The following is a 22147-nucleotide window of genomic DNA, read 5'->3' as shown; positions in this document are numbered from 1 at the left end:
TTTTTGGGGGTCGGGGCACAGGAAAGGAAATATTGGGTGTCATTAAAGGCAGCTGATTTGGAGATAGGCAGGTCTGCCCCATTGTGTACATTCCAACAATATGTTGTTCTGCATAGCCCTACTGAAATGAATAGGTCTATGAGATTGCGCATGGTATGGTGTATCTGATTGAGTGTTGCTGATGTCTCCAAAGATCTGGGAAGATGTCCCTCCTTCAGCTCTACATGCTTGCTTTCTACATGTATGCTCTACAAGCATGTGCTTCAAACAATTGTTTCATGTTCTTGCTTATTATCTTAGAATATCTGTAGTGTTGTGAGTGGTTGCTAGCCTTTATGTTTCGATACTCTAAGATAATAAGCAGGAACACAAAACAATTGTTTGAAGCACATGTTTGTAGAGCATACATATAGAAAGCAAGCATGCCCCCTAAAGAGAAGAGATGCCTTATGGCTTCTGTTTAACTGGAAAGGATATCCTAAGGGTAATTTTCTATTAGGAAGCATAGGATTTGCTATTTTCTCTGCTTCTCAAATTCAAAGGTATTTTCTGGGCTCAGCTAGAAATAAGGTAGACTGGGAGCGCTGGTATTTTTAGCTCCTCTAGATGTGAAATGAATGCATCAAGTGTCCTTGGGACTAACTTAGTTGCAGCAGTTGTTCAAACAAATTAATATTATTATTTTCTGTTCCCAGGACCCACAAGCACAGAACCTTTTGTGCTAATAACTCAGCCCTCACAGGAAAGGCTGGCAGAATCTCAGGATAATAAACACTTCAAAATGGAAGCTCACTCCAACCTCTCCCCTGTCCACAATAAGCAGGATGCAAATGCACCTTCCAAGTGTTACATTCAAGTCACTGGCATGACGTGTGCTTCCTGTGTGGCAAACATTGAAAGGAATCTGAAGAGAGAAGATGGTGAGATATACTTTAGTAAAATGGATTTAAGTTTCCTGACACAATTTTAGTGATGCTTAACCTGACCTTTTAAAGCTCGGGTGACGCAAATATGTAGGCTCTTCAGGGATTCTGATTATACAATTTAAATTCTGAGGATTGCATCTTTAGCAAGGATGAAGGAATGGAGTGATATGTTGTGGGAGTGAGTGCCATCCTTTGGCAGGAGAAGACCTAGGGATTGCCGATCAGAAGGTTGGTGGTTCGAATCCCCACGACAGGGTGAGCTCCCATTGTTCGGTCCCAGCTCCTGCCAACTTAGCAATTCAAAAGCACGCCAAAAGTGCAAGTAGATAAATAGGTACCACTCTGGCGGGAAGGTAAATGGCGTTTCCGTGCACTGCTCTGGTTCGTCAGAAGCGGCTTAGTCATGCTGGCCACATGACCCGGAAGCTGTCAGCGGACAAACGCCAGCTCCCTCAGCCTATAGAGCGAGATGAGTGCCACAACCCCAGAGTCGTCCACGATTGGACCTTAGGGTCAGGGGTAACTTTACCTTTATCATAAGATGTAACAATCTTCCAGTCTTCTCTGTGTCTCTTGTGGCAGAAAATAGAAGGTGGAATCCATAATGCTTCACTGTCAGCTATCAGTTTTGGTTCCCTCTGAACTGTTAAAGGCTAGTGGCCAAGAAATAGGATAGTTTATTTTAGAGGCTGTCTTTCAGAAAAGATCTGAAATAGGTTCCAAAGGCACTGCTGTCGCAGCAGCACAATTAACTGTGTAGCATTCCCCTTCATTGCAGGGGTTTACTATTATTATTATTATTATTATTATTATTATTATTATTATTATTATTTCAGTTTATATGCCACTCTTTATCTGAAGATGCCTTGGCGGTGTAAAACATTAAAAACACAATTTACAAAGCATAATAATAAAAACCAATAAAACAATCACAGAAAAAATGTTAATAACAGTTCCCCCTCCCCCTCTTTTAAAAAGCCATAGATTGCTTAATGGCCAAAGAAGAATGTTTTCACCTGGCTCCTAAAGACATGTAATACATTAGAAACTGGGAAGAGGAGACGGACTGGCAGGGTGCTAGGGAGGTTGTCTGAGGACACTGTGGTTCCCACAGGGGCTGCATTGGGAACTTCCACACTAAGCAATATTGTATATTTTCTTTGTAATAGGAACAAAAACCATATTCACTTTTTTCTAACTTTAATCTACATTGAATATATGAAGTGAAGTGAAATGTGGAGAAGTAGTTATTTATCTATTCCAGCATTTATAGCTTGTCTACCTGTTTAAAAAATCAAGGTGGCTATCAAAGCCTTTACTTTGACTCAAATTAGAGCCAGGCCACATTCTGTGAATAAGTTGGCTCCTTTAGCTGTTGCAAGTAATGCCTATTATGTTCCAGTATTGCTGTTCTTGCCTAATCTGTATAGAGGTATATGGCATAACTCAGCCTTCCCTAATGGGTGCTCCCCAGATGTTTTGGATTACAACTCCCATGAAACCCTAGTCATCAATGGAGTGGTGGTCCACAACATTTGAAGACTACCTGATTGTGGAAGGCTGAGCAAGATCATCCCACTGTATATTACACTCCTAATTTCTTTATGAAATGTTCCTTTGTGTGGCCTTGTGTCTCTAGGAATACACTCTGTTCTTGTTGCTCTAATGGCTGGGAAGGCAGAAGTGAGGTATAATCCTTCCATCATCCAGCCATCAGCTGTAGCGGAATTGATTAGGGAGCTGGGATTTGGAGCTACAGTTCTGGAGAACTATGATGAAGGAGATGGCATCCTGGAACTTGTCGTAAGCAAATAATTTAATAATCAATGCCACTTAACACTCAGCCGTTTTACCTAGTGAGCTTTTCATACAAACAGAGTTAATTAAAGAAAATTCCTCTACAGATTGTAAGTAACTCTGATTCCAAAAGCATTTAGAGTAATTTATCTCCCCCACCTCCTCTTCCTTTGCATGTGTGAGAAAGTGTATGTCAGAGAGATTACTACTTGGCAAGCTCCCGCAATTAGCTAGAGATACCTGGTGTTGGTGTGGAACAATTTTTGTCAGGCCTGTAGCAAGGGTGGAGTGAAGCTAATTCTTAAAATTTAAACCCACCCTCCACCATGCCATCTTGTGTTAGGGCAATAAACATTTAATCAAGTTTTCAGTAAAAAAAAGGGGGGGTGGAATTAAGAGAGGTGAAGTCTGAGCTCATGCCCATTTGTGCCACATTTCTAGGCACAAGTCCATCCTTTAAAGCTCTGTGTCAGAGTGTTGTTGTTGTTGTTGTTGTTAGCACTTTCTTCATGAAAACCCTCTCCAGACTGCTGAATCGGAGCAAAAGGCCACCCACAGAAAACCCAAGTTGCCATTTGTTCCAAGTCAGTGCTAAGGAGGGGGTTTTCCTAGGGAAAGTGCTGAGGGGGCGGGGAAGGTGTTGGACATGAAGCTTTATAGTGGGGGGGGGAAGGTACATGTGAATGAGCCCTCTGTCTTGGCAGCTCAAGTTTTTATTTTAATTTGGTGTGTCTGATTCATAATACAATTGATCAACAGTACTCTCTGCTGGCCAGCTAGGTTTACATTTCTACTTTATTTATTTATTTCACAACATTTATACACTGCTTGATTGTAAAAAAAAAACCTTGAAGTGGTTTATAAAAGATAAAAAGTAAAATAAATAAAAATATTTACAACTTTAAGGTGCATCTGTTTATAAAGCATTCTGCCTTCCTTCTGCAAATTAAAATAACACTGTGAAACAATTGTACTACAGAATCAATAAAATAAAGTTAGTGCAATTTTGGGTCATTGTCTGGGAACAGTGCCATCTTCCGAATGGAATTACTTATCAACTTAATTATTTATGATGCATGCAAAATTATCTCTGGAGAGACAATATTCTGCAAACAATAAACTTTTGTTTTAACAGGTGAGAGGAATGACATGTGCCTCATGTGTTCATAAAATAGAATCCACACTTATGAAAACAAAAGGGGTTCTGTACAGCTCTGTAGCACTTGCAACAAATAAAGCACATATTAAGTATGATCCTGAGATAGTTGGCCCAAGAGATATTATACGGATTATAGAGGTAAGTAGTCTTGTGAAGGTAGCAATTTGCTGGTTCATTTTTCACATATAAATACTACCACGTTAGCGGAAAGTATTTTGCAACAGAAGATTGTTGGGCCCATTGTGGATAGTAAAGATACCAGTATAAAGACAATTGTAATCTTGGAGACTTTGTCTCTGTCCCTGTCTTGCTCCCCCAATTCTTATCTTTTTTCAGTTGCCTTTCTTTCTTCATGCTTCCTTCTTTGTTTCCTTATGTTTGTCTGCTTTGATCATGGGCAAGGAACATTTTTGGTTCCACAGGCCACATTCTTATTGAGATTGGCCTCATGGGCCAGTCTGACTGTTTGGGGCCTCATCTTCTGGTCAATCACAGGATGTCATATAATGACACCCTGTGATTGACTGTTGGGTTGTCTTGACCACCTATGAGCATCCCTTTCAGGGTTCTGGAGCACCAGTAGCTGCTCAAGGACACACAAGAGAGAAGCCTGCATTTTAAAATATTCCACCTCTTGCTGCTGCTGTGTGAAGCAAGAGAAGGAAATAAGTTTAAAATGCAGGCTTCTTTCCATTACTTCCCACACGGGGGATGGGGGGGACAGGTGAATGGGAGTGAGAGAAAATTACCTCATCCTCTTTGTGAGCCTCCCCACTGGTCTCCAATCCAGATGTTGCAAGTTGAAAGAAAAAACATGGGAGGATTTGCAAACCACCCTGCCTGGCTCCTTTTCTCTTCGGATGTCAGAGGTAGAAATAAGCTGTGCAGGGAGGCTTAGAGAGAGATGCAGTTTCCAGTGACTGGAACTACTTCTCCCTCCTTCAGCTGATGGGCCATTGGGAGCATGCCTCGCTCAAGCAAAGGAACATGTGAGAGCCCACTTTAAGATCCTGACTTTTCCTTTGAAGCTCTGCCCTTACCTGCCTCACAACTAATGTCATATATGGTGTCTGGTATGAGGGAGGTGGGTATGGCCTCTCCAAACAGGCATGCAGGCTAAAGGGAGATGACTGGCAGGCCAAGTTTGGCCTGCAGACCAGAGAATCCCCATCTCTGGTTTCGATTGGCCAAAACCTTCCTGTAGGTAGGTGTACATTGTTTTATGTTGCATATTGTACAACACCATGTTTTTAAGGTGTTTATTATTAGCAGTATATGCACAGGTGATATGCAGATATCCAGACAACTGCATGGTATCCTCAAGAAGCATTATGTGTTTGAGTCATATGCTTGCATCATTTACCAAAATACAGTTAAAACTCCTCTAACATTTTGAAACAGCTTTGTGGGAGGGATCTGCTTTCTTGCGCTCCGAATGTGTTTTTCCCTAGCTTTCAAAACTGTCTGCAACATTTGTACACTACAACAAATCCCCCCCTTTTTTTTAGAATTTAGGATTTAATGCTGTGCTGGTGAAGAAAGATAGATCTGCTAGTCACTTAGATCACAAACAGGAGATAAGGCAGTGAGTATTCTTTTATTCATGCTCCAATCCCATTCAAGATTCCTTCTGTGAGAATTCAGAATGAAGTTCTGTTATAAAGCTGGGGTGGGGAACCTTTTTCTTCCAAATAGCTCTATTTCCTCAGAAGCATTTCAATGGGCTGCATGTTCCTATCAGTCCATGATTCATGAATATTCTCTTTCATTCACTCTGGCTGTGTACACACTGTACCTTTGAAGCACATTTCCCCCCTCAGTGAATTCAGGGGCCTGTATTTAGTTAAAGGAATTGTAATTCTGTGAGGATTAAACTACAATGCCCAAAATTCTTTGAACGGTGGAAATGCACTTTGCGTGTTCTTTAAAGCCAATAGTGTACACACAGCCGAATTGCAATTTGCATTTAGAAAAGAGATCCCCTTTGGTTCTTCTTTTCCCAGTGGATTGCCAGCATGAGGGCCAGTCTGGATCAGGATCCTGGGCTAGAGATCTTTAAACCATAGTCTCCTGCTGCACCTGCAACTTACATTGATGGGCTGGGGGAGACCTTCCATTAAAGTGAATCATACACTCTACTAAATGCTTCCTGTCATGGTTAAGGTGCTAGATGCATGAATTTTTCTCTATAGTCGAACACTTTCCTTTCAATGTTGTTATGATTTTTTCACTATTATCTTGTTCTCTTATTTATTAAGATGGAAACGATCCTTCCTCGTAAGCCTAATTTTCTGCATTCCTGTAATGGGGCTGATGATTTACATGATGGTTATAGACAGCCAGATGTCATCCATGCACAAGATGGTAAACATGACCAAAGAAGAAATGGAAGCATATCATTCATCAATGTTCTTAGAGCGCCAGATCCTTCCTGGCTTGTCTGTTATGAATTTGCTCTCCTTTCTGTTGTGTGTCCCTGTGCAGGCAAGTAGAAATAAATCAAATGCTAGTGTGATAGTATTTAAATTTCATGCCAAGATTCCTTTGAATGAACCATATGGAATAAAGCAAGTGGGCAAACTTGCTGCCAACCCTTGGCCTAATTTTTTGAGAGTGCTTGGGGGTGGGGAATAGCACAGAGATAAGGGAAGAAAAGGGGATGCCCTGCCCATTTTAGATCCAGCCCCCAGCATATTATCCCCACAAGATGCAGTGATGTCCACTGAACTAGATGCTTTTAGAAGAATGTGAGAGAAATTCATGGATGAGAGGGCTAATGATGGTTACTAACCAGAAAGGCTGTGCTCTGCCTTCCACATTTGGAGGCAGCAGTGCTTCTGGACACCAGTTGCTGGAAGCCACATGAGGGAAGAGTGCCCTTTTGCTCAGGTTCTGCTTGCTGGTTTCCCTCAAGCATCTGGTTGGTCACTGTGAGAATAGGATGCTGGACTAGATAGACCATTGGCCTGACCCAGCAGGATCTTCTTCTGTTCTTATTAGCTGAGAGCACAGGCCCTGTAGTCTGTTACTTTTACTGTATTGCCACCCCTCTAGACAAAAATCTGAAATATTAATGCTTGCTCCTTTTAAGTTTTATTATGATGGAACAAAATGCCTCTCTATTAAAGCTGAGCTTCCATCAGATTTTTCTAGGCAGTCTGCTGCCTGTTTGTTTAGCCACCGGGAGAATTATCTGAACCCAGGAGGAGAATGACAGTTTACAGATCTCCAGTCCTTATATAGTTATCAATAGTGTGTTTATGTGCAAAATGTAATTGTGAATTTTGCTGTGCTTGCAGTTATTTGGTGGCTGGTATTTCTACATCCAAGCTTACAAAGCACTGAAGCATAAGACTGCCAATATGGATGTGCTGATCGTTTTGGCGACCACCATTGCATTTGCCTACTCCTTTGTTATTCTTTTGGTTGCAATGGTTGAGAGGGCAAAAGTCAACCCTGTGACTTTCTTTGACACACCACCCATGCTCTTTGTATTCATTGCATTGGGGCGATGGCTGGAGCACGTGGCCAAGGTAAATATAAAAGTATAAATGCTCATATATTTAGGGGGGCATTTATTAAAGCACTTTCAAACTTGGCACTGCTAGTTTGGTAAGATTATCTTAAAAGTTTAGCGCTTCGTTATTTGTCAATTACATGATGCTTGTAGGAATCCACGAGAGAATTCAGGTATGCCATTCTGTATGTGGCAGAATTGTGTTAAATATACATTCACTGTTTTCAAGACAAATACTTCGGAATGCATGCTTCCCCCACACTTAAGTCCATCTTCATCCCAAGGAGAATAACAAGACTGTTTGGTGTAAACTTACTTAGAACTTATTTATTTGCTAGAAACATAGCTTGTGCTACATATGACTTTGTTGCTTGCAATGATCTTTTAGGTGGTACTTTGAATTTAACATATGTGGCTCTATGCTTTTATAGGGTAAAACATCAGAAGCCCTTGCAAAACTAATTTCACTACAAGCAACAGAAGCAACTATTGTTACTTTAGGCCCAGACAACATCCTCTTGAGGTATTGTGCTTTATGGTAGTCTTTAAATAATTTTTTTTGAAAGGCAGTCTGAATACATTTCAGTATGTTGTGCTCGTTATTTCCCCCCGTGCTCTTTATTTTTGTATGGCCCCATCAATATATATGGCATTTGTAGAGAAATAGAAGCAGAAGATAATCCTTCGCCCTAAATAACTTGCAGTCTAAATTGCTGGTATTTGGGGGAGAGAAAGATGTGGCAAGGCTTATGGTCAAACCATGAATATGCACAGATTCAGCTGCACATGCTAAGGTTTTGTTTCAATTGTGGATAAATAAGGACTAAGGAATTTTGTGTATCCTCTTAGTGAAGAGCAAGTTGATGTTGAGCTGGTTCAGCGTGGTGACATTGTCAAAGTGATTCCAGGAGGCAAGTTTCCAGTGGACGGCCGTGTTCTTGAGGGACATTCTATGGTGGATGAATCACTCATCACAGGCAAGCTGTGTTATATTTATTTCAATGGGTGCTTGAAACTAATGGTGTGGGTAGGAAGGGAAAGAGACAAAGTGAAAATTAAGACTAGGGGATGAGAGGGGGAAATGCAAAGAATTGTGTCTCTTAATGTTTTGATGGCAAATCAATTTATGCAGGTGAAGCTATGCCTGTGACTAAAAAACCTGGCAGTACAGTCATTGCAGGCTCTATTAACCAGAATGGATCACTGCTGATCTCTGCAACCCATGTTGGATGTGACACTACTCTCTCCCAGATCGTCAAACTTGTGGAAGAAGCACAGACATCCAAGGTACTTTCAATAAGCAATAGTAGGAAGGAAGTAAAGTTTTTCAGCCTGTTTCTTTGGCTTTGATTCAGTACAGCAAATTTATGAATCAAATTTGACATCATTACATGCTTACTTAGTGTACCAAATTGGTCTTCAGCAGAGAGGCAACTTAAAATTCCCATCCTTATAAGTCTCATGTTGTCTGATCATGGCAGTTGGTAAGCAGACTGTAAAGCAAATCATTTTGTGTAATTTGGAAGCTATTCAAGCAAAGCATTGCAAAAAAGATGTATTGTTAGTACTGCAGAAAAAGACACCAGTGCAAAGGTGCCAGTGATGGGGAAACTGCCTGTTACTCAGAGTGAATTTGCTAGTTAGGCAAATGTGTAGACCAGGGATGGCCATCTTCCAAAAGAATGCAATTGACCCACACAATTAAAAACTGGCAGTGATCTACCCCTTTTTTGGCCGGTGGGGGGGTGGGTTCAGGTTAATGTTGTTGAGCTTTTTTTAGGGAGGGAAGCCCCGGTTTTTTTTGGGGGGGGGGGAGAGATCGCTAATGAAACAGCCTCATAGCGAGATCTCCTTCTTCCATTCTAGCAATGGATGGAGAAGCCAACAGTCGACTGCGATCTACCAAAACCTCCCAGGGATCAACCAGTAGATTGACCTGTTGGACACCCCTGGTGTAGACAATCTCTGAGACAACCTCAAGCCTCAGAGAAGATGGCTAGAATTTATTTTCTTTTTCTTTCCCTGTGCTTTAGGCTCCAATTCAGCAGTTTGCAGACAAACTTAGTGGCTACTTCGTTCCATTTATTGTTGGTGTTTCTGTGCTTACACTTTTTGCCTGGATAGTGATCGGATTTGTGGATTTCGACATTGTGGAAACCTATTTTCTTGTAAGTCTGGTACTCTTTTTGGGGAAGATTGGTTTCACTTCCAGGTTTCAACCCTTTAATGCTGTTGACACTACCCTACATTGTCTTTGGAAGGGCTTACAAGTAATGCAAGGCTGGGGAATTTACTGGCTCAGCAGACCAGATCCTTATAAAGATCTGCCTTGCAGGGCCATCTACCTGTCAATCAGGACATGTCACAAATGGTGCCAGGTGATTTGGTGCTTTGAAGCCAGGACACCAAAGCCCAGCCAAATTGAGCATGTTGGGTGAGGTAGAAAGAGTTTATTGCAGGGAGCAGTTGTGCACCCAAATCAAGTTGGATTGATCTCCCTTTGTGTTGGCCAATTGAGAGAGAGGTCACTCCTGCTTAGCACTGAAGTGCATGGGGCTGCCTCAAAGAGGAGTCCTGGGAAGGAGGAACACTTCCCTCTCCCAGTGCTGCTTTTGGAAGCATGTCCAGCGAAAACGAGCAGCCCCCTTTCCCTTCAAGCATGGAAGTAGGGTGGGAACATTTGCGGTTATTCTTGATGTGCTTATCAATTGACCAATCTGTTTACATGCAGTTTTTAATGAGGGCATGATCAGGAATTACTAGCCTTAAAAAGGGTAATGGATTTAATTACATGATTTATATGAGCACCAAGGGCCAAATTCTAACTTTTTAGAATTTTTAACCTTGGCATTTTATTTAATTGTACTTATGATCTACCTCTTCCCAAGCACTCCAGGTGGGTCAATATACAATTTCAACAAATGCTTCTTGTGTAGCTTCTGGAAGTACACCCAGATTCATGCTTGGTTAAGTGTCAAGTGAAACACAGAAGCAAATTCCCAATTTGAGGTCCAGCCACTGAGAGTGCCCAGCCTTGAAATCTGGAAATATATTGATTTAGGTTGGCCTTGAAGTGGAGGTGGTCCCATAGATATGTGGGGCTTAGGCCACACAGAATTTTGTAGATCAGCACCACACTTCGAATTAAGCCCTAAATACATTTGTGAGCCAGTTGGTGAGTGGTCGAAGTTGCCTTAGAATAAGCTGTATTTTTCTTGTGAGCAACCCTTGTTCATACCTAAGCAACTAATTGTTTGTTTGTCAATAGGGGTACAATAAGAGCATTTCTAGAGACGAAGTGATAATCCGCTTTGCTTTCCAAGCCTCCATTACAGTGCTTTGTATTGCTTGCCCGTGTTCTTTGGGGCTAGCAACCCCAACAGCTGTGATGGTGGGTACTGGTGTAGGAGCACAAAATGGCATCTTGATCAAAGGTGGAGAACCTCTAGAGATGGCTCACAAGGTAAGAAATCAGACTTTCCTTTACAGTTTGGCCACAAACTGTCATGTTTCTAAAAAGGATCTGGCTAACTTCATCTTTCCCCAAACCTTGTATGACTTTAGTCTGGAAGGAAAAGGAAATAGAAAGCACTTTGCTTCTTTTTTTTTTAAAGTATTTTTTATTAAAGATTTTCTTGATTTACAAAGGTGTGTGCAATGTCTCTCTCGTATTTTTTCCATGTAACATTTTTACAAATCAGTTTCGGTTGTTGAGACATTAGGAAGAAAAGGGGAAAAGAGGTGGGTGGGATGGGGTGATGGGTGGGGTGGGTGACGATGTTTCTATTTTCCTTAATATATGTAGGGTTTGGTGTCAGTGTTGTTTGTGTAGGTTCTCTGTTGTTTGCTTGTGCTCCTTTGGTGGTGAGGGACGTCAGGGTTGGCGTAGGGTGTGATTGTTCATTTGTGGTTGGCTGTGGTGATCTTTGTTTTCCTATATGAGTGGGGTGGGTGTTTTTGATCAGGCTAGCCATATTGATTTGTATGCTGTCGATAGATTTTTGTCATTGTCTTGTTGGGCTGTGTGTGTGATGAAGGGGAACCATACCAGGGTGAAGGCATCTTCTTCTGTTTGTCCCCATGTCAGTTTCAGCTTACTGGTTAGTTTTTCTAGTAGGGCTGTTTCCCATACTACTTGGTACCATGCTTACTCCTGACAGGTCTTTCCAGTGTCTGGTTATGATGTTTCTGTCTGCTGAGAGTAGATAGGTTATGAGTTCTTTGTGGTGTAAGTGGGCATTATTGTCTTGGAAGATGTTTGGTAAGACCAATTCTGGGGTGGTTTCTAGCACTTGCTTGGTTATCTTACATATTTCTCGGATGGTTGTTGTCCAGAATGGTTGGATTTTGGGGCACTCCCACCACATGTGGAAGTATGTGCCTGTGGAGGTGCACCCTCTCCAGCATTTTGGTGAGGTTCCTGGGCATATTAGCGCTAATTTTCCTGGCGTTAGATACCACCTGTAGGTTAGTTTTAGGGTGAGTTCTTTTTTCCCCATTGATATGGATTTAAAGGAGGGTTTAGACCACATTCTGGCCCATTGGGTGGGGTTGATTTCATATCCTATGTCATCCTCCCATTGTTTTTTGATTGTGCACTTGGCTTCTAATGTGGTTTGCGTTCTTTTTGCAGGTTAAGGTTGTGGTATTTGATAAGACAGGGACCATCACCCATGGAACTCCAGTGGTGATGCAGGTGAAGATCCTAGTGGAGAGTAACCGGATGCCACGCAATAAGATTTTGGCACTAGTGGGAACCGCTGAGAGCAACAGTGAGCACCCCCTGGGAGCAGCTATTACCAAATACTGCAAACAGGTAGAGGAGCAAATACAGAGATTTCTTGATTCACCCTCTTAACTATCTGCCAAGCACCAACTCAATTGTGGGGGACTTACAGCCATGTATGAACTGTCCTGCCATGCAGTGAAATAACCACATTTGCTACATATTCACACCTTTGTACTTTTGTTCTCTCAACCTACTGTGTATTATTTATTTATAAAAATGTTGATATACCACTGCATCATAAAAATATATCGCAGCAGTTTACAACAATTTAAAAACATTAAAAACGAACAAGAAAGTTAAAAACTAGTTAAAAGCAAAAGGAAATTAAATACAAGTATCAATAGAGGCCATTGTGGGAGTATACTCGTTATTGCCTTCATAGACCTGGCAGAACAGAAAAGTTTTCAGTACACATTTAAAAGTTGGCACAGATGGCACCTGCTGAATCCCTAGTGGCAGGGTGTTCCACAGGACTGGGCCAATGACTCTGAAGGCTCAGTTTCTCGCATTACAATCTTGGATGTGTATACTGTATGCTTTTGCAGAATGACTTTTAAAGTCTAGAATGCATTTACCAAATCCCAAGCACTATCCAATTATATATTCTCTTTAGGAATTGGACACAGACACCCTTGGAACTTGTACTGATTTTCAAGTAGTCCCTGGCTGTGGCATTAGCTGTAAAGTCACCAATATTGAAGCCCTGCTGTGCAGCAGGAGTGAGACCATGGAAGAGAACAATGTCAGGAATTCAGCCCTTGTGAAAATGGATGAGAAGATTGAGGAAATTATGCAACCCGCCTTGATTATTGATGAGCAGTTGCCAAGTAAGTTGAGATGAATCTGTCAAATGTGCTTGATGTAAGCAGAAGCCTTGTTTTGGCATCTGTTGCTAGAGGCGCATCAGCCTTTCTTTTTAACTGAGAGTGGGATTTGATGTCTTCTTTGCTTTTAAAAAAGTAAAATACCAGCCCAATAGTTTTAAATTGTGTCAGCAGTGCCTTGTAAAAGCTCTGAGAGGAACTGGGTGCAATTTCCTCTTGATCTTCTTTATTCTGATCCACTTCCAATGTAACTGTGGTTTAGTGTCACAAGAATGAGATGAGTGCATACACTACCTCTTTCCCTCCTTTAAGTACAACTGAAAATGCCAGCTTTTGGTTTCCTATAAACTGGTTTCTTGAGTTCAGCTATATTGAGAAACTGCCTTTTATTTGGAATCGAAAGTGAAAGCTTTCAGTTGTCTATCTTTGCATGAGGAAGAGAGTGAAATGGGGTGTATGCTAGCCTTAGTTTAGTATATTTTCCTACCCAGAGCAGCATCTCTCACTCTCTTTTAGTTTTGTTTAGTTAACTATTTCTCTTATTTTATCAATTTATAGTATTGCAAGGCATTCCAAGTGGGAGAAACATGTGTTGCAGTTCTCACTGCACTGAATAATCTCTTACTGGAGATCAGGACAGATGTGTATCTGAATCTCTCTCCCTCCTTTTGTCAGGATTAAAACTAGACTAGAATACATTGGGAGCGCCTTCAAACATGTAATTTCCCCTACCTTCAGCTTGAAGTAATACAGTCCCAACAAGTTGTACCATGTGACTATGCTGCTCACATAGCTCAGCAGTAAGCACACTGTTGCACAAGTGCATAATCTGGATAATTCTGACCACACACCTGTGGTCCCTAGCCATAGGTCCCTAGTGAATAAATGTTCGTGAATAGCCATGAGTAAATGCTCCTGCAAACTTAGTATGCATCAGCAGTAGTGTGTAATTAACAGGTCACCTGTTTCTCGGAAATTGCAGTAATATTTTCCTTTCAGCTACTTGGGGTTCCCACAAGTATTCTATTCTAATTGGAAACCGGGAGTGGATGTCTAGAAATGGTCTGCTTGTCAGAAATGAAGTTGATAATGCCATGATTGAGCACGAACGTCGAGGTCGCACTGCTGTTCTTGTGGCTGTGGATGGTAAGCTTGCTATGAGGATTAGGACTGGGTTTCATGTGTGATACACTGAAAAGGCAGGGAAGAACACAGGTGAGGAGTAAACAGTGACTGAAAAAGTTGTACTTCAAGCAATAATAAGGAGCAAAATATTTTCAAGACAGATAAAAGAGAGCTCTAAGAGAGAATTAGACAAATTTGTGGAGGAGAGCAGAATATGATAACAGGATGCTGAACTAGATGTGCCATTGGTCTGATCCAGCAGGTTCTTCTTATGTTCTCACAGTGCTACATTTTTCTATATAAAATATTCCAGTTCTCAAAATGAATTGTTTCATAATATTAATAGATAATCTAATGTGTGGCTCTAAATCCTGTCAAGCTGGCAGGTCTAACATTGTTCTTGACTTCTTTTTCCCTGTTGACTATTCCTATAACAAATATAAACACAAAGCAGTAGAGTAATCCTATGCAGTGTTATTTTCCTTTAAACATTAAGCAATGTAAATAAGTATTTTCAATTGACTTGTGTCTTAAAATACACACAGGTCCAAGTATGTAAACACTTGTTATACAAGTCTTCAGGTATCTACACATGAAGGATTTGTAACCTAACATTACCAAGTGAATGTCTTGAATCAGATATCCTAACAACAGTCAGAGAGACAGATATATGGAGAAACAGATTTACAGATATACAATTGCATTCACCGAAAAATCCCCACTCCCTTCCTCCCTTGTCAATTCTTTGTGCCACAAAACTGTGTTTGGCTTGTGTTTCGTTGCTTTCTTGTTGAACAAATACAGGTACGAAGTTTAATTGTAACAGTGTTTGTGATTTTATTCATTATAGTAACATTGTTAATGGTTTTACTGGGTTTTATTTAAACAATTTTGGGGCAATTTGGGGGTTTTCTCCCTAGGAGGGAATGGAACTTGCTATGTGAGCACCCACCTTACAAACTGTTTCAGAGGAACAGATTATGTTTGCATAGCAGGACCTTTGTGTATTTACAATTACTTCCGTTAAAATGCTTTCCAAGTAAAGCTGCCAGTAAATGCATTTGCATATAACATTTAAGACACATTTAATGTGCATTATTGATTCCCTCAGAACCTCAATTCAGATAGTTTTGACTATTAGAAATATTATTTGAGATTTGTCGAGAGAGAGAGAGAAAGAAAGGGAAGGAGGGCATGTAATGTGGCATACTTTTAAAGTTTTGTGTTCTGCATGTAAGACAAGCTAAATACCAATAGTTCTTGGGCTTTGGGAAACTTTCTGGAAGCTCCCCCCCCCCCCCGAAGCCAGTATCACTGCCTTGGAAAGTGAGAAGAACAGCCCGTCTTTAAATTTGTGCAATGCCCTGTGGGTGGAAGGAGAAAGGGGGGTGAAGGAAAGAGGAAAAAATAGTCTTCCTGTGCTCTTCAGAAAACAAAGAGGATTAATGGAAACATATTCATGTCTGTCTAGGAGAACTCTGTGGCTTGGTAGCTATTGCTGATACTGTGAAACCTGAAGCAGAGCTGGCAGTCCGTACTTTGAAGGCTATGGGTTTAGAAGTTGTTCTGATGACTGGTGATAACAGCAAAACAGCCAGGTCTATTGCCTCTCAGGTAAGCTGCTCCATATGTTGGCTTGCCTTGCTTCAGGCAGTTTTCCTAATGCCTACAAGGTCCAAAGGTTCTCCCCTTCAATTTTTAAAAATGCAATAGATTACTTATTCAGTCATTGGCGCATCAGTTAAATCAGTGTTACTCAAAGTGGTGGTCCACAGACAGGTTCTGAGAGCCACCAGCTGCCAGTCCCTGGTGATTCCACCACAGCTCAAGTTGGGTGGGATGCTTCAGAGACCAGATATGCTACTGGTCCCTGGAACATTTGGAGGCAGGGGTTGCTGGACTACAGCATCAGATCGCTTGAGATGTACTGAGTTAAATAATGGTTTGATATTCCTAAGCAATGCCACTCATTGTCGGGGGAATGTTTTTCGAAGATGAGAATCTCGTAGCTTCACAGAACTCATTATTCTTAACAGCTGTACTTTTTTGTGTCTGAGGAATCTTCTGGTGTGATTTTGGACTTCCTTTTCTTTTTCAGGTTGGCATCACTAAAGTGTTTGCTGAGGTCCTTCCCTCGCACAAGGTTGCCAAAGTAAAGCAACTGCAGGAAGAAGGGAAACGAGTAGCAATGGTGGGGGATGGGATCAATGATTCCCCTGCTCTTGCCATGGCTGATGTTGGAATTGCCATTGGCACAGGCACAGATGTGGCCATTGAGGCAGCAGATGTGGTTTTGATTAGGGTAAGTGATCGGATGGAGTGAAGACTCTTAATTCAATGTAAAACAAATTGTGCCACCAATGTAACAATGTCTTGTTAATTCTTACTTGGCAGAATGATTTGCTGGATGTGGTGGCAAGCATAGATTTATCACGGAAGACTGTTAGAAGGATACGAATCAACTTTGTCTTTGCTCTCATTTATAATCTTGTCGGAGTTCCTGTAGCTGCTGGTATGTGATGATTCTTGACTTTGGCAATGTGTATAATATTGCATTTTTTTCTTCCATGCAACGTTAATTGCAAGTATATATCAATTAACAATTCCTTATGTGGGAGAAATTTGTGTGTGAGTAAAAGAAGAAAGCTGCAGTTGATATAAATATGTTGCACAGAAAAAAGAATGTTAAGGGTTGCAACTGATGCCCAAACTCAGTCTTAAATGTTCATGCAAATTATAGTGGGTAGAAAAAAGGAAGCTTTTCCAGTTTTTTATTTTATTTATTTATACCTCACTTTTCTGACTGGGTTTCTGCCACTCTGAGCAGCTTCCAACAGAATATTAAAAAATAATGACATGTCAGACATAAAAAACTTATTGATACACGGCTGCCTTCAGATGTCTATTGAAAGTTGTATGGTTGTTTATCTCCTTGACAACTGAAGGCCCTTTGCCTGGTTCCCTGTAGCTTCACATCTCACAATGAGGGAACTGCCAGAAGGCCCTCAGAACTGGACCTCAGTGTCTGGGCTGAACAAACTGGATTAGGTTTACTTACTTGCTTGCTTAATTTTTGGCATTTGCATGTTGCCCCATAACCCAAAGTTATTTGAGTGAGCTGTACTTCAGAAGAGGGCCTTAAGCAATAGGTAGGCAGGTACACATGAGAGAAAACCTGGTTCCCACACATTTATGAGTTTAAAGGTTAAAACCAATTAAAAAGTGATGGTAACCGTAAATGGACCATAAATGGTCAAGCTGGCCTTGCTTTGTTTTTTGTTTTTTGTTTTTTTTGAAATATATTTTTTATTTTCAAGAATCAACAAAACTTAACACACATTTGCCGCATATAATTTTTACAATATTACAGAAACTCCGCCGAGTTTTAACTTCCCCCCATCTCTACTTTAGTTTTCTTAGTTTACATCATTCATCCGCTTTCCCTTATATCTCACATTTCATTTTCTCAATTATAATACCTCCATCTTTAGTTATATATATTTTTTCCTAGGTTGCAAGTGTTCTGTCACCCCTGTTAGTGATGTACATAATTGTGGACTTCTAAATATTTCAAAAATTTGCTCCAATCATCCTGAACCCGTTGATCTCTTTGGTCTCTAATTCTTGCAGTCAATATCGCTAATTCCGAATATTCTATTAATTTTATTCTCCAATCTTCTACCGTTGGTATACTTTTCAACTTCCAGTTCTGAGCCAGTAAAATTCTGGCCGCTGTGGTGGCGTACAGGAAAAATCTCTGATCTTTCCCTCTGATCTCTTCACCAACCAAGCCGAGTAGAAACGCCTCTGGTTTTTTAGGGAATGTATACTGCAAAATTCTCTTTATCTCATTATATATTACTTCCCAATATGTTTTAACTTTATCACACAGCCACCACATATGGTAGAAGTCTCCATCTTTCTCGTTGCATTTCCAGCATTTTTTGCTACCTTTCTTATACATTTTAGCTATTTTAACCGGTGTTAGGTACCAACGGTACATCATTTTCATTAAGTTTTCTTTCAGATTTGTACAGGCCGTGAATTTTATGTGGTGATTCCATAACCTTTCCCACCTTTCTAATTGTATATTGTATCCCAAGTCAGTCGCCCACTTGATCATAACCTCCTTTACTTCTTCATCTTTTGTGAACCACTCCAATAAAAAATTATACATCTTTGATAATAATTTTCCCTTTCCCTCCAATATATCGATTTGAAATTTGGATTTTTTTATATCGAAATTATTTTTCCTTTTGTCTTCATTAAATAAATTGTAAACCTGATAGTATTGTATCCAGCCTGTCAATTTGTTGGCTACCTGTTCGTATGGTCTAATTTTCCAGCCTCTCTCAGACTCTACTAAGAGGTCGTCATACGTTAACCAATTCCCTCCTATATTGATTTTTTTCACCGTTAATATTTCCGTGGGCGACAGCCATCTTGGCGTTTTCCTTTCTAATAGTGCTTTATTTCTCTGCCACACTTCATATAATGGTTTCCGGAACACATGCGATAGAAATTCTTTATGGACTTTTGCTTTATCGTGCCACAAATACGAGTGCCACCCGAATCTGTTATTAAATCCCTCAATGTCCAGTATTTCTTTGTCTTCCAGTGTCATCCACTCCTTTACCCATATCAGGCAGGACGACTCAAAGTATAACTTCAGATCCGGCAAGCCAAACCCCCCTCTTTCCTTTATGTCAACCAACAACTTATGTTTTACCCTTGGTTGTTTGCCCTGCCAGATATATTTAGATATCACCCTCTGCCATTCTTTAAACTGAGTCGTCCCTTATTAAAGCATTTGGAAGAGGAATAAAATTCTAGGTAGAATGTTCATTTTAACACTCGCAATTCGGCCCCAAAATGTCAGATTTAATTTGCTCCAAATGTCCAAATCTCTTTTAATCTCTTTTAATTTCCCTCCAAACTGGACCGTAGTTGTCATTGAATAAATTTATATTTTTTGGTGATAACCAGACTCCTAAGTATTTGACTTTTTTAACCACCATAATGCCAGATAATGTTTGCAAGTCTTCTATCTCAGTCTTTTGCAGGTTTTTAACTATCATTTTTGTCTTCCCTTTATTCAATTTGAACCCAGCCAGCTTTCCAAATTCCTCCACCTCCTTTAACATTTCTCCTAAGCTCTGTTGTGGATCTTCTACCATAATCACCATGTCATCCAAGCTGGCCTTGCTTTGGACCAGCTGCAGTTTCTAGACTATTCTAAGTGCAGCTGTTTGATTAAACATGCAGTGCTACAAAACTCTACAATTGACTCTCTAGCTAGGTCCTTCGCAAGTTCATAAATCCTATACTTGGGTTTTGCCATCACCTCTGCTTTCCTCCCTACATAAACACTAATTTAACAGTTACAGGTGGGTAGCCGTGTTGGTCTGCCATAGTTAAAACAAAATCGAAAATTCTTTCTAGTAGCACCTTAGAGACCAACTGAGTTTGTTCCTGGTATGAGCTTTCGTGTGCATGCACACTTCTTCAGATACACTGAAACAGAAGAGAAACTTCTGTTTCAGTGTATCTGAAGAAGTGTGCATGCACACGAAAGCTCATACCAGGAACAAACTCAGTTGGTCTCTAAGGTGCTACTAGAAAGAATTTTCGATTTTGTTTTAACTAATTTAACATGCATTGATTTTTTTAAAAAATACATTTCAGAATCATGTTTGTGACTTTGTTCTTTAACATCCCCAAGAGTTATTTCCAATTTCCCTCCCCAGGCGTCTTCCTTCCAGTTGGTTTGGTTCTGCAGCCTTGGATGGGCTCTGCAGCAATGGCTGCCTCTTCCGTTTCTGTTGTGTTGTCTTCTCTGCTCCTAAAATTGTAAGTACAGTATCCTCAAGCTTCTCATTCCTCATTCTTACTTTCATTACTTGCTTGTGAAGTCCATGGTTGCATTTTGAGAAAAATAATTTGCTCTTCCAAAGAGGATAACCAGAAAGCTGGGCTCTGTCCTACCTTTTCAAAATTCAGGTAGGACTTACCTGTGCCTGCAGTTTTCCAGAAGAATCCCCTGCCCCATAACTGCTGTTCAATGCAGTGAGCTTTAAATAACGTATTTTTAATGCATTGCGTGTCTCATTCAGCCTCATCACAACTCTATATAGAGCATGCCAGTTTTTGCAATTATTGGCAATTGGGCTTGTTAGCCTTGTTACTGATTTGATCCTTGGTTAAATTGGGGATCAAACTGCAGTTGTCTAACCAGACTAACAAATACTGTTAGTTGCTGGACTACCATGGTTTTCACATTCCCACTTTGTCCTCCTCAGCTCCGAGGCAGCATTTTAAGAGTAGGAAACTTTATATCCACATTTCCATCCCAGTTAGGAATTCCTCCCTTCCCAAAAAGACATTGCAGGCAACAGAGAGAACTGTCGGTCTCTTCAGCCTGGTCTGTTCTGGTTATGGATGATTTTGTAGCTGGGCACCTCTGGAGCCAGTCAGGGGAGGAAACTGGCACAGTTTGATTTGATTATTGATTATTTAATTTCTGTACCTCTTAATATATTAAAAAAATCTCTTTAAGAGGAGTACAAAAAAGACAACAAAAAATATTACAGAAACACACAGTTACATATAAAAATGATACATTAATACAAAATTATGAATATATAAAAATCAATATCAATTCATCTTCCTTCTGACACACCCTCCCTCTCAGCCTCTAGGTTCTCATCCAGAGTCCAGACTACAAGCTTTAATAATTATTAACAGAATGATTAAATTGCAACCCTGTTTCAAACCGATGTAGAACTGATTTTTGTGCATTTCCCCTTCCCTTTAGCTATAAGAAACCTACCTATGAGAAATATGAACGGCGTACCCATGGCCAGGTGAGGCAGAAGAGCCCTTCTGAAATCAGTGTCCACATTGGAATTGATGAAACTGGACCAAGATCCCCAAAGCTGAACCTCATGGACCGAATTGTCACTTACAGCCGAGCTTCCTTAAACTCCCTCTTCTCTGACAAGCGGTCCCTCAGCAGCATAGTCCTCAGTGAGCCAGACAAGCACTCCCTTCTAGTTGTAGATTCCCGGGAGGAAGACGATACAACTCTCTGAAAGGCTTCTTTTTGCTGAGAAGTGGACTTGGTCTCTCTTCATGCACTGATCAATTCTGGAGGTTGACCAGCTGCACTGTGTTTCTGATTGTTTTGAATTGGATTCGAATTGCTCAATTGACCAGGGCAATTCTACCCCCACCCCCACAAAAAATCACTTCTAACTCAAGAGGTTGGCGATTTCTGCAGTGCTTTGCCAGTATTAGCAAGCCAGAGTTTATCCAAAAATCAACACTCGCAAGCCACAGTATGCACTGGAAGCCAGTGCAGAGCAAGACACTGCTGACACCGCTGAGCTGCTGGAATCATGAAAGGGCAGTCACCAGCACATGGTTTCTAGGCCATGTCTTTGCATGCAATGAGACATTTTTATAGAGCGTGAACAAGTAAGGATAGAAACCATGACTTCTTTTTTCCTTTCCTTTTTTTTTTTTGAAACACAGATGTGCCTTATTTTGTAACGGTTATCTTTATAATTTCTTCCTAGTTTGCTATGTGTAAAATGGCATTTTTCAGAAAACATTGCAACACAGGTTTTCCCATGATTTGAAAAAAGCAAACAATTCCCGTTATTTGTTTCTCCTCCCCATCTCAGCTGCAGAGCTATATACAATTCAGTGCACTCACCCAAGGCTACTGGTGAGAACGGTGCTTTCAAGTGTATAGAGGAGCTCCACTCTTGACACAGCCACTGCCACACAAAGAATCGAGGAGTCAGGGCCATGCCTTGTGATGTTTTTCAATACTCAAAGGTCTATGTCTTTGTAACTTCATAAAGATGGAGTGGCTCGGTCAGCAGAGCATGAGACTCTTAATCTCAGGGTCGTGGGTTTCGAGCCCCATGTTGGGCAAAAATATTCCTGCATTGCAGCAGGTTGGACTATGTGTCCTTCATGGTTCCTTCCAGTTCTATGATTCTG

At 40.7% G+C, this 22147-nt stretch overlaps 1 protein-coding gene across 3 annotated transcripts in view; it reads left to right on the top strand.

Annotated features, from left to right (window-relative positions):
- ATP7A (ATPase copper transporting alpha) overlaps positions 1 to 21776 on the top strand; it is a 39120-nt gene extending 17344 nt beyond the window's left edge. For all 3 annotated transcript variants that reach the window (XM_033137452.1, XM_033137451.1, XM_033137453.1), the window contains exons 5-23: positions 696 to 920; positions 2566 to 2729; positions 3859 to 4020; positions 5391 to 5467; positions 6141 to 6366; positions 7182 to 7415; positions 7831 to 7922; positions 8249 to 8376; positions 8532 to 8686; positions 9433 to 9567; positions 10668 to 10862; positions 12033 to 12215; positions 12802 to 13015; positions 14012 to 14158; positions 15609 to 15751; positions 16236 to 16439; positions 16532 to 16649; positions 19885 to 19987; positions 20952 to 21776. In XM_033137452.1, the coding sequence (XP_032993343.1) occupies positions 696 to 920; positions 2566 to 2729; positions 3859 to 4020; positions 5391 to 5467; positions 6141 to 6366; positions 7182 to 7415; positions 7831 to 7922; positions 8249 to 8376; positions 8532 to 8686; positions 9433 to 9567; positions 10668 to 10862; positions 12033 to 12215; positions 12802 to 13015; positions 14012 to 14158; positions 15609 to 15751; positions 16236 to 16439; positions 16532 to 16649; positions 19885 to 19987; positions 20952 to 21228 (3182 nt within the window). In that variant the 3' untranslated portion in view covers positions 21229 to 21776. The remainder of the gene's footprint in view (positions 1 to 695; positions 921 to 2565; positions 2730 to 3858; positions 4021 to 5390; positions 5468 to 6140; positions 6367 to 7181; positions 7416 to 7830; positions 7923 to 8248; positions 8377 to 8531; positions 8687 to 9432; positions 9568 to 10667; positions 10863 to 12032; positions 12216 to 12801; positions 13016 to 14011; positions 14159 to 15608; positions 15752 to 16235; positions 16440 to 16531; positions 16650 to 19884; positions 19988 to 20951) is intronic.
- The last annotated feature ends 371 nt before the right edge of the window (positions 21777 to 22147 follow it).

Source organism: Lacerta agilis, chromosome Z (assembly GCF_009819535.1).
Source record: "Lacerta agilis isolate rLacAgi1 chromosome Z, rLacAgi1.pri, whole genome shotgun sequence".
Classification (NCBI taxonomy): domain Eukaryota; kingdom Metazoa; phylum Chordata; class Lepidosauria; order Squamata; family Lacertidae; genus Lacerta; species Lacerta agilis.
The sequence above is the reverse complement of the archived record's forward strand: the minus strand, read 5'-3'. Positions and strand labels throughout refer to the sequence as shown.